Raw genomic sequence first — 16,405 nt, forward strand, 5'->3', positions numbered from 1 at the left:
CACCGCAGACTAACGTCCAACGTGGTGGCGGCCATGGAAATCGCCGTGGAGGCGGTCGGGGATAATGGCGAGGCCAGTCCACACCCTCCCCCGCAGCATCCACCTCAAAACCCTCCTAGTCCGTGCTTTTCGGCACATGTGACGCCATTGGGAGGCAGGGTTCGCCATCACCACTCCCACTGGCGCACTGTCACATCGGACAGGTGGGTGCTGCAAATCGTCTGAAGGGGCTACTCCCTCCCCTTCGAGATGATCCCTCAAGCCATGCCACCGCAACACCACCGCGTATCGGGGGATCATTTGCGGCTTCTGCAGGAGGAAGTTTTGGCCCTCTTGGCCAAGGGGGCCATCGAGCGCGTTCCTGGGCCAGAAGTAGGATGAGGTTGCTACTCCCACTACTTTCTAGTACCCAAGAAGGGCAAAGGGGGCCTACGCCCTATCTTGGACCTACAGAACGTTAACGGCTTCCTCCAGAAGGAGAAGTTCAAAATGCTGACTCTGGCTCAGGTCTTAGCTGCCCTGGACCCAGGAGACTGGATGGTAGCGTTGGACTTGCAGGACGCTTATTTCCACATCCCCGTCCTGCCGGCCCACCGGCGCTACCTGCGGTTCACGGTAGGCCACAAGCACTTTCAGTGTACTGTGCTCCCCTTCGGCCTTACCAGCGCCCCACGGGTGTTCACGAAAGTGATGGCGGTGGTCGCAGCTCATCTGCGCAGGTTAGGGGTTTGTCTTCCCCTACCTCGACGACTGGTTGTTGAAGGCGGGCTAGCCCCAGACAGTCGTCAGCCACCTCTAGACGACGGCAGACCTCCTGCACCAGCTGGGGTTCTCCATTAATGTACCGAGGTCACACCTGTGTCCCTCTCAGAAGCTCCTCTTCATCGGAGCGGTTCTCGACTCGGCGCAGTTTCGGGTTTACCCACCCGAACAGCGGGTTCGGGATATACAGGCTCTGATTCCAATCTTTCAGCCTTGATCCTGAGTTTCGGTCAGGTTGACGCTGGGGCTGATGGCTTCCTGCATCCATCTAGTGCATCAAACTCTTTGGCGGATGCGGGCTCTGCAGTTGGACCTGAAGTTTCAGTGGGCCCAGCATCAGGGCAACCTGTCCGACCATGTCCTGATCTCCGAGGGCACTGCGAGACAGCTGCAGTGGTGGCTCACGGACCGCGATTGGGTCAGCGGCAGATCCTCTCCCTTCCCCAACCGGAGCACGTAGTTGTGACGGACGCGTCCCTCCAGGGCTGGGGAGGCCACATGGGAGAGGCGGAGATCAGAGGCCTCTGGTCTCCGGCGGAGTCCCGGCTCCATATCAACCTCTTAGAGCTGCGGGCGATTCGTCTAGCACTCAAGGCATTCCTCCCCTCTGTCCGGGGGAGTGTAGTGCAGGTGTTCACTGACAACACCACCGCCATGTGGTACTGCAACAAACAGGGCGGGGTGGGGTCGTGGACCCTCTGCCAGGAAGCTATGCGCCTTTGGCAGTGGCTGGAACATCAGGGTGTGACCCTGGTGGTTCAACACCTGGCAGGTTCTCTGAACGCCAGGGCGGACAAACTCAGCCGCCGGTGCATGATGGATCACGAATGGCGTCTGAACTCGGACGTGGCGCAAGGCCTCTTTCAGCAGTGGGGAGAGCCTTGGTTAGATCTATTCGCCACCGAAGAGAACACGCAATGTCATCAGTTCTGAGCGTTGGAATTTCCAAGGCGGCACTCACTCGGAGACGCTGTTCGTCGCGAATGGAGTTGCGGTCTGTTTTCCGCCTATACCACTTCTGCCCAGAGTGCGGAAGAAGATCAAGCGCGACCAGGCACAAGTTATCCTTGTGGCTCCGGACTGGGCACGAAGGTACTGGTATCCCGAGCTACTCAGTATGTCAGTCGATCCCCCGGTTCGTCTGCCTCTTCAGGAGGACCTTCTATCACAGCAGCAGGGGACGGTTCTCCACCCTAACCTGTCCAATCTCCACCTCCATGCTTGGAGATTGAGCGGCGACAGTTGAGGCCATTTGACTTGCCTCCTGAAGTCTGTAACATCATTCTGGCAACCAGGCGTCCCTCCTCAAAGTCGGTATACGCCTGCAGTTGGAACAGAATTGTGGCATGGTGCACAGCAAAGGCTGTGGATCCTCTCTCTGCCCCTCTTTCTGAGGTTCTTTTCTTCCTTCTTTCTCTTGCCCAGCAGGGCTCTGCTATGGGCACTATCAAGGGCTACCTTTCTGCCCTTTCAGCCTTTCTAAGGCTGCCTGATCAACCTTCTTTGTTCAAGTCCCCTGTTGTTAGTCGATTCCTGAAAGGCATCACACATACGTTTCCTCTTGTTCCTTTCTTGATGCCTCAGTATGACTTGAACCTGGTTCTTACTTTTCTGATGTGCGCTCCCTTTGAGCCACTTCACAACTGTCCTATCCGCCTTCTTACTCTGAAGACTGCTTTCCTGGTTGCCATCACCTCTGCCAGGAGAGTGAGTGAGCTCCAGGCTCTATCTTCTAAACCTCCTTTCCGTTCTGTCCATCCGGACAAGGTTGTGTTGCGGACAAAACCCTCTTTCCTGTCTAAGGTAGTTACAGCCTTCCACATCGGGCAGTCTATCACCTTACCCACCTTCTTTCCGCCTCCGCATCCCTCAAAGGAGGAAGAGCGGCTCCACCGTCTGGACCCAAAACGTGCGCTTTCATTCTACTTGGATCGCACACACCAGTTCCGGGTGGATGACCAACTCTTTGTTGGTTACGTGGGCGCTAAGAAGGGACGGGCGGTGCACAAACGGACCATCTCTCGGTGGATCGTGTTGTGCATCCAAGTGTGCTACTCCTTGGCTAAAAAGGAACCTCTTGCTGGGCTGAGGGCCCATTCCACTCGGGCCACGGCGGCTACTACTGCCCTGGGCCGAGGAGTCTCCTTGCAGGACATATGTCAGGCAGCTACGTGGGCCTCGCTGCACACGTTCGTAAGACACTACTGCCTGGACAGCCAAGTCCAGAGGGAAGGCTTCTTTGACCGTTCCGTCCTCCATGACTTTCTGGTGTAATTATTGGTTCACAGACCCACCACCGGGGTTGGTATTGCTGGGGTATCTATCCTAAGGTAAGGAATCTATCACTAACGTGTCTCTTTCAGATGCACAAGTTACTACTTGTGTAACGATATATCTGTAAGAGACATTAGTTAGTGATAGAATCCTTACCGACCCACCCATCCTCCCCGTTCTGCGAACCAATATCTAGGGTTAAGGTCATCCCCTTTCAGGGCCTTAGTTTCAATGGCTCCAGTGTTGGTTTTTAGCATAGCTCTGCGTTTCTGGCGCGGAAAAGCTGTGTCTAAGAACTGACGTCAGCATGCGGAGGCGGCGTCTAAGTACTCCGACGAAGTCATCACAGCGCCCCCGACGACGGACGTGGAGCCGCAGACGACACCTACCGACGAGCAAGGGTACTGCTACGCAAACATTTCTGGATCCAGTCTGACGCTTGGGGATATTCTAAGGTAAGGAATCTATAACTAATGTCTCTTACAGATATATCGTTACACAAGTAGTAACTTGTGTGTTAGGGGACATAGCGGTACAAAAGGGGATGGTGATGGACGGAGCATCTGCACCAATAAAACACTCACACCCAGTCAACCGATCTGGGTTTAATCCATCACCGTTTTTAGCCCACTCTGCCACCCCAGTTCAGACATGGCACACAGGGATGTCATGTTGTGTTTTCACTTTTGTCTGCACCATAACACGAACCCTGCAATGGCAGTCTTGCATGAGTTTTATGAGGGATCCCTTAAGGTGTCACAATTCATGCTGCAGCTCTTGGGGACCCTCTTTAGTACCTCAGGCCCCAGGTACCAGGGGTACCATTTACTAGGGACTTATTGAGAATGATAAAGTTATTGCCAATTGGGAGAATATTTATTCAGTTTTTAAGAAGGAGATCTGGCACTGGCTACCTGGTTAGCAGGACCCCATTGCACTTCTATTCAAAGTCACATCAATGGCCTGGCAAAAAGTGGGGGTGCCATGTCAAAAAGAGGCACTTTCCTACATTGAGTGAAACTGATGCATGACTGTGAAGGGGGTAAAAACCAGATCATATCAGGGCAAGGATATCCATATTTTCTAGAAAGATTCAAAATTGAATGTAGAATTTCTTGCTTGCTTCAGATATGTATTGAAATAGACAGAAGAGATGGGCCAATAAAGGCTCAGTGTAGAGGTATCAGACCTAGTTTTTTCTTTAATGAAGCTCAGATCTCAAATGCCCTAAAAACATAGCGGTGGCTCTATCAGAGTTATCCACCCCACAAAAAGGTTAGTGTTCCAGATCCTGAACAGGACTCTAATTCCAGTCTGCATTTTGAGTAAGGCATTGGGATGCAGAGTATTTACATCATATAATAAATACTTTCCAGCTCTGTTTATAGAGACACCAGCAATGCTGCCAGGAGATGAAGCCATGTATGCCACAATTATTTCATTTTACCCCCAGCGCTTTCCAACCAGTTATTTTTATCAATTTATATTTGTTTTATAAAGCATGCCTATAGATTGTACAGATTTTTGAATACTGTACATCAGATATTGTTTCTCTGGCCCTTTCAAATCTAGAGTTTTTTCTTACTGAATATTCCAAATTGTCTCCGCCATTGAGACAATATATGACAGGATGATAGATGGTTTAATGTCATGGAACAGTTTAAAGGTGCCTGTAATCGATACAGACAGCCTTGTATTATTTTCTTGAATGGATGGCTGTCATTCCTATCCGCTCTGTTGGTCTATCAGTGGAGATCCTTATATACTCTTTTCTTAAAAGGTTGTCTTTTGGTGTCACACATTGGAGGTGGAAGGGAATTCTCAGCTTTCTAGTGGATAGCTTCATCAGCTGCCTACATAGATATCACAGGTGTGAACTCAATCAGATACTACTCAAACCATCTCTAAAGCCCAGGTTCACTAGGATGTGGATGTCTTGGCTGTCTACTGAAGTCAAACGCAAGAGCGTTTCTTCTTTGAGAGTCAGTAAATGCAGGTCAGAGCGACTCTCTCATGGTTGACTGGTAAGGGAAAAATGATGCACTCAAACTTAGTGTTGGCCTGGAATAGAAAATAGGGCTGGGCACCAAAATAAAAGTGGCCCCATAAGTCAATTAGATAGCTTAGAAAATGGCCCTAACTGGGAATAAGTGTTCTGCTAAATATGGAAGATTGCATGGATTTGAGCTTGCTGCAGGCACTGTTTGATTTAAAACTAGGTAACTCGACAGAAAAAAACAGCCCAGCAAACCATAAAACTGGCCCAAAAACAGCCCCAAACTGTCCCACGTACTGACCTGTCAGACCAGCCCACCAGGCACTGCCTGATTGCCCGCTAGGCCAGTCCAAGCCTGCTCAATCTAGAAAGTTCTCCAGAAATTGAAGGAGAGCATGTGCTGTGGCATCCTTGTAGTTCCAACCTACCCTCTCCAGTCCTCCTTTTCCAAGTATCAAACACCCCCACCAAGACCTCAACTAGCGCTTTTTAAAATGACTACGAATAAAGAGTATTCTTCACCCACCCAGTTATTGCTCTGCTTTATTGCTTGCTTTTTGAGGAGCTCACCTTCGTCCACTGAGTCCTCCCTCAGACAACCTAGATATTCTGGTTGTTACCACAAAATCTTTACAGAGGTCTCAGTGTGCAAGTGGATGAAAATTTGTGCTTGGGTGCCCTTGATTGTTCTTGCCCTTCTCTAAGCAGCAGGTCAATTCAAGTATCCAAATTGAGGCATGAAACCTATTTAGTGGCAGTGTTTGCTTTCAGAAACAAAGTGAATCCCCTTCATCCTCAACAGAGACCATCTAATGTTAATGCGGACTCCTCCATTAGTATAGAAATGGTAATTGCTCCTCATCCATAGGATTCTGTGGCTGGGGCAGAGTAAACTCCCAATAAGAGTGGCCAACAGGAGCTTCACTCTTAGTCTGATTTCAGGAGCGCCCACAGGAACACAAAACAGCATCATAATGCACCCAGCAGATGTCTTTGACTCCTCATTGTTGCACCATTAAATTCACACTCATGCAGTACCTCAAAGCACTGCGAAAACACCTTGACACTATAGCGCAGCCTCCCTTCTCACAGGGATGTCGCTTCATTGCAGACCCATCAGCATTCGCCATAGCAAGCTCAAAACGTGATCCGGGCCTAGGATCAAGGAACCCTCACAGGAAGGAATTACAAACCTACATCCAACAGCCCAGACGTTGACTCTCCCATAGTAAAACTAGGATACTACAACCATCAGAGCATGCACTGACAAACTCATTTATAGGGAAACTGGTGAAGATAGACATTTTCCGCAATGTTGGGACGTGGCTTCGTACTGTGTATGAAAGCGTGTGCGTAGTCAATACTGGGAATCGCGCCACTTAAGCAGGCGCCATAAAGGTAACATTATCTTTTTTATATATAGAAGCGTGTTATGGGCCATATTTGAAGTTGTGATTATATATTATTAGCACACTGCAAAAGTTTTTCATTATTATGCTATTTACTCTAATGTGATTGCAGGAGATGACATTGTGGAACACCTTCTCTGACTCTTGGTTTGTAAATGAGTGCACAGATTGCTTAGCTATATCAAGACCTTAGCGGGTAAGCTGGGCCTTTCTGAGCTATTTGGGTATCCAGAGGGGTTTAAAGGAGAGATCTGCACTGGTTTAAGAGACGCTTTCTCACTGTTGTGCACACTGAGAAGCTAGAGAGCTCTCCAAACCCTTAGTGCAGGCTTACATTTTATTAAAACCCTGCCCCTCAGTAGAGTCCTACCTAACAGTGGTCATTATACCTTATCATCGCTTTCTTTTAACAAGGTTCCGGGGTACACCTTCTGCATTGGTTGCCTGCGTTAAGTCGAAGGAGGCATAAATTGGAAGATTTGGACCCCTGTTACTGTGACAAGTTTTCACCCCAAGATACCATGCATTTTGTGATGTTTTGTGATCATTATTGCTTGTTGAGATAACAACACATATTGCCCTTGTTAATAGGAAAATGTTTTTTGCAAGTAAGACCAGCCCTACTTTATCTCCAGATGTTGTTGAGTCCCCTAGTCAGCTTTAATGTTGCTATATTTTTAGCAGGAGCCCTTAGAATTAGGAAGAGACGACTTATTACTGGGCTAATGTTAAGCATATGTAATTGGGTTTTACGATATGGGTGGTCATTTTTAATGTAAGTTAATTGTTTTATGGAATGCATTTCATATCACCTTTTGATACTGTATTTTATTTATATGTATGCTTTTATGGTTTTAATTAACTGAATAAAGTATGTATGAATGACGGACTGTCTGGGTGCACCGATGGAATCTGATGAGTGATTAAGTGCACGTGCTTGCTTACAGTTTTTATGGAGCTAGTCACCAGCTTTGAATTGAATTGGGCTATACTTTTCACAAATGCTTTATTTTTACTGTAACAGGTTTTCAAGGAAGAAGAAGAAGCAATCAAGGTAGATCTTCATGAAGGCTGTGGCAGAACCAAATTGTTCTGGTTAATGGCCTTAGCAGATTCCAAAACAATGAAGGCAATGGTGGAATTTAGAGAGCACACCGGTGAGGATGCCTAATGTTTTGTTTCCTAACTAACTACTTATATCATTTATAAAAATGGTTAAAATTAGCTGGAAAAAAAACTAAAAAAGGGAGTCTGGGCACTAAAATACAATCAGCATGATAAGTTCTGGACTTATGTTATTGTAGGCAGTAAGAACAAGGATCAAAAAAATCTTCTGACAAATAATAAATAAAATTGACTGCAACACATGTAAAGTGAACAAGGGAAATATTGCGAAAGAATGGGCAACTTTTTTCCAGACCCACGTTACAATTAAAGAGGGCTCTCAAGATCTGACTTATTTAAATATTGTCAAGGCCCTAGATACAACTGATTTGTTGGTCTCAAAGCAGAGAAGTAACATGATACGGCCACCCCCCATTGTGGCTGCAAAAGCAAATTACAAAGATACATACTGGTCCTCTTAAGTACACTTGATAGAGATAAGACTAGAATATGGCACATTGCAACTGAAGAAAGTTATTAACAACTCGCGAACAGATGATTCAACCTGGACCCAACGGCCTGCCTCAGGCGTTATTTAAATTAAACCCGATCTTTTGGTCTGAAAAATGTATTGCACTGTGTAACTACATACTGTCCAACAGAGTAGTCCGTGAGTCATGTAGGGGCTCAATAATCAATCCAATTTATAAAGGAGGCAATAGATCCCAACCAGGCAACTAACGCTGGAACGCCCTACTAGATAACGAGCCAGAATACCTTGCAAGTCTACTTCTACAAGATTTTAATCATTGACCAAATGTGAGTGGGATAATTCTCTGGAACAAACCGATTTCCAGCAGAAAACAATAACAACATCAAACCCAATGACATTATCCCTTCTGATGGAGAAAACTCTCTGCACCCGTTCTCCTCCATATATGTGCTTTTTGTACTTCTAGACCACCTTCGAACGAGCCCCAAGAGAAATACTACTGAAAAAACTGATCTCTTGGGAATCCCAATAAGCCTGTTGAAAGCGATACGTCTGCTTTACTCCAGTAATTGGACTAGGATTAAACTTGGGAACAACTTTTGTTTGCACAGGAAAATATACACCACAATTGGTTTGAGGCTAGGTACTATATTGGCACTAAACCTCTCCAGCCTCTAAATATCTGCACCTAAATGAGGGGACACCCACACAAAAAATTTACTGTATGTGGACAAACTGGTACTGTTTAGTAAAATTAACCTTCAAAGATTAATAAACAAGCTGTTCGAGGCATATGAGCTGCAGATTACACAATGTGCATAGATCGCCACCTAGTGTTGGGCCCGGATGTTTGCAGTTTGTTGTTGTCCTGAAAAGTTCTTTGGAAGTAACGAGATAGGGGACTCCTCCTTTGGACCACATTGCGCATGGGCATCGGCTCCATTCTCAGATTGTTTTTTTTTTTTCGCCATCGAGCTCGGATGTGTTTCCTGCGCTCCGGTTTGGAACCGAATTTTCTTCGGAGTGCAATCCTCACCCTATTCGACGGTATTGTTTTGATTGCGCTCCACATCGACGCGATTCTTCACCACTTCGAAGTTTTCGATTCCTGTCGTCGACAAAGTCCTTCGGGCCTACCTAGGCCTTACTCTTTGGCTCGTGGAAAGGACGCCATTGAAGAAGTGTCCTCAATGTGGGTCGAAGTTTCCCCATATCGATCTACATGAGGTGTGCAACCTTTGCCTCTCACCGGAGCACGAGGCCAAAGACTGTTCCGCTTGTGCCTCTTTCCGCTCCAAGAAGACGATTCGGGACCGACGAGCTCGAAGAACAATGGCTCGCTCTTCAGCTTTGATCCCCGACGACATCTTTGAAGAGGGCGTCGACGTGCCAGAACACCAGCACGCCGAAGAAAGTGCCAGCTCCTCTGATGCCGAAGACTCAGACGTCGAGGACATCACTCCAGCTCAACGGGTCGTAAGTAAGACCGTTGACCCCAACCCTTCCTCAACACCCTCAAAAAAGGCTTCGGTCACACCCTCACCTTCGGGCCTGGGTGCTCACCGAGAGACTGCTTCATACGCCCCACCTTCGGGCCTGGCAAAGAAGCATACTAAGCCTTCAGGCGGCTCGGGTCAGCCTATTCCCGGTGCCGATCCTATACCGAAACCGAAGAAGAAGCCATCTTCCTCAACCACGCCAACTGCTGCTCCGACACCTAAGCACGCGGCGCCGAAGACTGGCAGTGGCTCATCGATGCCGAAACCGCACTCGGAGCCAAGTAAAAAACTGCCCAAAGGACCCGATTCAAACGCTTTGAAGCTAAAGAAACACCCGGAACCGAAAAAACATGTTCCGGTAAAAGACATTTCGAAAGGTCACACTTCTAAACCAAAAGACCATAGACCAGCTACTGACCCGGAACCAAAAACTTCGACGCCGAAGGATCTGCCCTGTACAGAAGAACTTTTTACACCAGATCCTAATAAAAAAACTCTTGTAAAGAATTCTAAGACTGGCCAACTAGTTCTTAGCTCCAAGAAGAGACAACTAGAGGCGCCGGCACCTCCTCCTCCTCCAAAGAAGAGACATTGCAACCTCTCCATTAAGGGTCCCTTCTCCACCACCTCCCCATACTGTTCCTCCTCCTACACCTCCTCGACCACAACATTCACCTACACCATCCATTAATCCAGATGATGATGTGGATACAGACTCTGATGACACAGGTGGGTGTGCACATGACCCAGCAGGGACCAATAGTCCCCCACAATCACCTAATCCATGGGATGATTATAACATCCCTGATATGCCTTACGTCCCACAAGACGATGTATATCCTTCCAGACCTTCCCCACCAGAGGACACTATAGGTTTTAACCTACTAGTCCAGAGAGCTGCCCAGTACCATGGGGTTGACTTGCACACCGATACTGTGGAGGAAGATTTCCTATTAGACACTTTTGATAACACACAAAGGTCTACTGCCATTTTGCCAATACTTAAAGGTGTCATCAAGCACGCAACAGAGGTTTTTAAAGATCCTGTCAGGGCTCAGGTTCTCAACCCTCGCATTGAGAAAAAATATAAAGCTGCCCCTACAGACCCAGTTTACATTAGAGGTCCAGCACCACTAGATTCTTTTGTAGTGTCTAATGCACGTAAACGTGCTAATTCACAAACATCCGGAGAGGCCAACCACCAAATAAAGAATCTAAGCTCCTTGACGCCTCTGGTAAACGAACAGCGTCACAGGCAGCTAATTTGGCGCATTGCCAATACCCAAGCGTTGTTGGCAAGATATGACCGGGCACATTATGATGAACTGGAGTCCATAATACAGCATCTACCAGACAATTATAAAAATAGGGCCAATTAACTCATACAAGAAGGTAAAAAAATTACTAATACTTCCATTTGTTGTGCCCTAGATGCTGAAGATACTGCCTCAAAGGCAATCAATACCAGTACCCTTTTGCGGAAACATGCCCGGCTACATATTTCCGGTTTTAAACTGAGGTACAAAATTCCATCCTCAATCAGCCATTTGATGAGACACATTTATTTGGCCCTAATGTCGATGTGTCTTTAGAGAAAATGAAAGAAGACACCGACACAGCAAAATCTATGGGAGCCTTGCAGCAGCAAGCTCCAAGACGTTCTTTTTGTCGCTCATCATATAGAGGCGACACAAGAGGCTACTCCTCCGAAAGCCCTTCCACTTCCTACAAAACCCTTAGCCAATCCACATACACTAAGGGCTACCAGAGAGGGGTTTACAGGGGTAACAACAACAAAGGCAGAGGCAAAACCAACAACTCCCGCCCTGCCTCCACCCCTACTCAATGACTTTCCTCCCTCCCCCCCCCCCCCTCCCCCCTCCCAACATTCCACTCCTGTGGGGGGAAGACTGCAGCAATTCCTTCCTGCCTGGATCAACATCACATCAGACTAGTGGGTGAGACGTTTGTGAAAAAAATCATTTAGGAACATTAATCGTTAGAGTGGACCTAGGTATGAACAATATACAACAGATACATGTCATCTAATACATCTGTGTCGACAAATTCTGTTTTCATCTCATTTTATTTGGAATTAATAAATATATATACGAAATGCAATAAATACACAATAGTCAGAAAAAATTCAAATAAATTCATCCATAGATTTCAATTCTCAATATTAACAGTCACATTACAGTTTTTTTGACATCATAGTGTTCAAAGAAAAACCATTCAAATGTAGGTTCATCTTCAGCATGGCTAATACAAGTATGTGTCCTACGCACGTTTCGGCTATGTGCCTTCATCAGGAAGCCATGTATTGTATAGATGTGACCTAGAGAATAAAAAAGAGACACTGATGCATGTATCAACAGATATTGTTCAAATTTAACAGATACGGTCCTACAAAGCTATTTTTTTTAAAGGGGAAAATGTATTTATATTTTAAGTGAATAAAAACACTAGTTGCAAGCCACTCAAAAGGGATTAGATTGGGTATCTCATGCCACAGATGTAGCATAGACCCACCACCAAATATCAAAGCAAGAAAAAAGAAGAAAAATAGAAACCAAAAGGTGTAACCATTGGAGAGTATTTCCCATATTATGAGGTATTTACGAGGGAATTTTTAACCCACAGGTTATATTAAAGATACAAAGTCCCAATCAGAGATATGTGTATTCAAGAATAAAAACAAGTGTATATAAAATGGAAAGGTGATACCTTGTATGTAGTTCTCTCTTGTATTAGCCACACTGAAGATTTATATTTATTTATATTTATGATATGACCATTTTGTGTCTTGAGAACCTGAACATTTGAATGGTGTTTCTTTGAACACCATGATGTCAAGAAACTGTAATGTGACTGTTCATATTGAGAATTGAAATCTATGGATGAATTTATTTGATTTTTTTCTGACTATTGTGTATTTATTTCATTTCGTGTATATATTTATAAATTCCAAATAAAATGAGATGAAAACAGAATTTGTCGACACAGATGTATTAGATGACATGTATCTGTTGTATATTGTTCATACCTAGGTCCACTCTAACGATTAATGTTCTTAAATGATTTTTTTCATAAACTAGATATTTTCCCTGATTTAGGAATTAGTTTCAGAGGTACCCCTATTTTTTCACACACGGGTGCGACAAATTATTCAGTCAGGTTACTGTCTAGAACTAACATCTACCCCCCCAAACATACCACCCGAACAGCATCCAATGTTACAAGAACATCCATCACTGTTAAAGCAAGAAGTAATATCTCTGCTAGAAAAAAGTGCAATAGAACCAGTTCCTTTGCACCAACAAAACAAAGGGGTTTACTCGCTACATTTTCTCATCCCAAAGGAGGACGGCTCTCTAAGGCCTATTCTGGACCTCAGACCGCTAAACATTTACATGCAGTCAGACCATTTTCACATGGTCACACTCCCAACAAGTCCTTACTCTCCTGTTACAAAACGACTTCCTTGCTACTCTAGATCTCAAGGACGCATACTTCCACATTCCCATTCACAAGGCTCACAGGAAGTATCTCAGATTTGTAATAGACGGGCAGCACTATCAATTCAAAGTACTCCCATTCGGAGTCACAACAGCACCAAGAGTATTCACCAAGTGCCTAGCAGTAGTGGCAGCATATTTATGAAGACAGCACATCCATGTCTTCCCGTACCTCGATGACTGGCTCAAAAAAGCCTGCTCATACAACCAGTGTGTGGAACACACTCATGCCACGATCCAACTGCTCCACAACTTGGGGTTCACAATAAGCCACACCAAGTCTCATCTGCAACCATCCAAAATACAACAGTACCTCGGTGCTACAATAAACACCTCAACAGCGCTTGCTTATCCCACTCCCGTAAGGATAGCCAGCATGCAAACTCTTCAAATTTTCAGCCACAACACTCCCTTCCAGCACGAGTGTTCATGCCACTCATAGGGATGATGGCATCTTGTATTTTCATAGTGCCCCATGCTAGACTTCAAATGTGTCCTCTACAAGAGTGCCTATCACGTAAATGGAATCAGGCTCAAGGTCAATTAAACCCTTCCATGCTCATGACGAGCTCAGCTCGTCATGAGGCACACTGGAGCTGTGCTTATGACGAGCTGAGCTCGTCATGAATAAAGGAGAATAGCAATTTCCAGCACAAGATGGGAATTGCCTTAGCAGCCAAGGTGTTAACAGACCTAGTGTTGGTAGACGGTCAGACTCCTCGCTCTCTGCAGTGGTGGAACACCAAAAACTTTTTCAAGGGACGACCGTTCCTAGAGCCAGTTCCTCAGATAATCTTGACAGCGGACGCATCGCTCTCCGGCTGGGGGGCCCACCTACTGCAACACACCATGCAAGGCAGGTGGACACTGCAACAAAAGCTACTCCACATCAATCATCTGGAGTTACTAGCTATATTCCTAGCACTAAAAGCTTTCCAAAAGCAAGTATCAAACAAAGCTTTGTAAGTACGCACGGACAACATGACAGCCATGTATTACATACAGAAACAGGGCGGAACACACTCCCTGCAACTCTCAACTAGCACAGGACATATGGCGGGGGCTATACCTCAAAACATACTCCTTCTAGCCCAGCATGTTCCAGGAGTACAAAATACCATAGCGGATCTGTTAAGTCGTCAGACACATCAGACCCACAAGTGGGAATTTCATATGAAAGTTCTTCAACCATTCTTTCAGATGTGGGGACAACCTCAGATAGACCTCTTTGCCACCCACAAAAACACCAAATGCCCAAGCTTCGCCGCCAGATATCCACACCCACTGTCCAAAGGCAATGCGATCTGGATGAACTGGTCAAACAAATTTGCGTACGCTTTTCCACCTCTACCACTCATGCCACTAGTTGTACTCAAACTACAGCAGCATTCTCTAACCCTCATCCTAGTTGCTCCAACGTGGGCCAGACAGCTGTGGTACACCACACTGCTACAACTGTCTGTAGTACCGCACCAAAAATTATACCTGTCTCCACACCTTTCAACACAGAGCCGTGGAGAGATAAGGCACCCGGACCCAGCTCAGCTCAACCTTACGATCTGGCTCCTGAATTCTTAGAATTTGGATATCTTAACCTTCCCACAGACTGCATGAATGTCATAAAAGAAGCTAGACGTCCAACAACTAGAGCATGTTATGCAGCTAAGTGGAAACGCTTTGTAATATATTGTCACAACAACAATATTAATCCCCTAGACGTGTCTATTCAACACATCATAGGATACTTACTGCATCTCCAAAGATGTAACTTAGCCTACATGTCTATTAGACTGCATCTGCCTGCAATAGCAGCATATCTGCAAAACAGACAGCATCTATCTCTGTTCAGAGTGCCTGCTAATAAAGCCTATATGGAATGCCTTAAGAGAATAATTCCTCCCGGAGTACAACCTTCACCTGTGTGGAATTTAAACATTGTTCTCACACGGCTAATGGTACCTCCTTTCGAACCATTACATAAATGTGAACTACAATTTTTAACATGGAAGGTTGTGTTCCTAGTAGCTATGACTTCTCTGCTAAGAGTTAATGAGCTACAAGCACTAACCATTCAAGAACCCTTCTTGCAAATGCATCATAATAAGATCGTTCTACGCACTAATCCAAAATTCCTGCCCAAAGTCATTTCTCCTTTCCACCTTAACCAATCCTTGGAATTGCAGGTTTTCTTCTCGCAGCCACAGACAGTAGGAGAAAGAGCTATTCATACCCTAGATGTCGAAAGAGCATTGCTATACTACATCGAGAGAACACAACCCTTTCGTAAGAAAAAACAACTTTTTGTGTTTTTCTCACCACCACACAAAGGTAATCCCATTTCAAAATCCTAGATGGATTGTCAAATGCATACAGATTTGTTACCACAAAGCTAAACGTACGTTATCTGTTCCTCCTAAAGCCCACTCTACAAGGAAAATAGGGGCTTCAATGGCATTTTTATGGAGCATTCCCCTAGATGACATCTGCAGAGCTGCCCGTCAGTAAGGCGTGAGTGTGATCGAGATAGCACGTATTAATATGAGGCCAGCTGTAGTTAGAAGGCTGGGCTAACATTCAAGAAAAAAACTAATTATTTCTTCAAGAAACCCTCACTCACCCTAGTGGTGACATGCTTCATCATCGGGTCCACTCGGGAGATCGAGTACCTCCCGAGTGTGCTACGACGCCAGGAGACTGCGGAGCAGGTTGTTGTGAGAGTGAATGTGAAAAAAAGGGTGTAGTTAAAAATGTCAGAGGTTGTCCCAAAAAATCATTTATTCGCTGGTCAACTTGACATATTAAAATTAAAAGCTATGTGCAGGGAAACTATCCACAACAAATACAGGTGTTTCCCTGTTAGGGGAAGGTCAACATGTTTCTGCCCTTTAAGTGTGTGAGTTTACAGGGCTTTCGTCAGGACCAGTAAGTGGGTGTTACCTCAACAGGTATAGGCGCGCTAAGGCCTACCCTGCTGTAGGTTGTGAAAGTTAAAAACAGTGGCACTATGTGTAAAAATAAGTGCGTGAAAATACAAACCAAAAGGCTTGGGGATTTTCCTCTATTGCGAGGAGCCCAGAAGTCTGCAGGTAGGTAAGAAACAAACAGACAAACAAAACATAAAACACAAAAATGAGCAAATGGTCATTAATGATCACGGTTTGTTGCCATGCAACTATAGGTGTGGCGTGATACGTGCTAACAGACCTATCAATGGCCGTGGTCGGGGGGGGGGGGGGGGGGGGGGAATCACGTTGTAGAGTGGAAGTTGTGCCCAAAAACCATTGGTGATGGGCCTCAACTAGGGCCAGGGTAGTGTGACCTGGCGCAGTAAGAATAGTGAGGTAATGCAA

At 45.7% G+C, this 16,405-nt stretch overlaps 1 protein-coding gene across 12 annotated transcripts in view; it reads left to right on the forward strand.

The window, feature by feature from the left end:
- Window positions 1–16,405, forward strand: part of MYCBP2 (MYC binding protein 2) — a 2,065,574-nt gene that overhangs the window by 1,855,526 nt on the left and 193,643 nt on the right. For all 12 annotated transcript variants that reach the window (XM_086934832.1, XM_086934837.1, XM_086934835.1 and 9 more), the window contains one exon: window positions 7,466–7,598. In XM_086934832.1, coding sequence (XP_086790958.1) covers window positions 7,466–7,598 — 133 coding nt within the window. The remainder of the gene's footprint in view (window positions 1–7,465; window positions 7,599–16,405) is intronic.

Source organism: Lissotriton vulgaris, chromosome 8, assembly GCF_964263255.1.
Source record: "Lissotriton vulgaris chromosome 8, aLisVul1.2, whole genome shotgun sequence".
Taxonomy (NCBI): Eukaryota; Metazoa; Chordata; class Amphibia; order Caudata; family Salamandridae; genus Lissotriton; species Lissotriton vulgaris.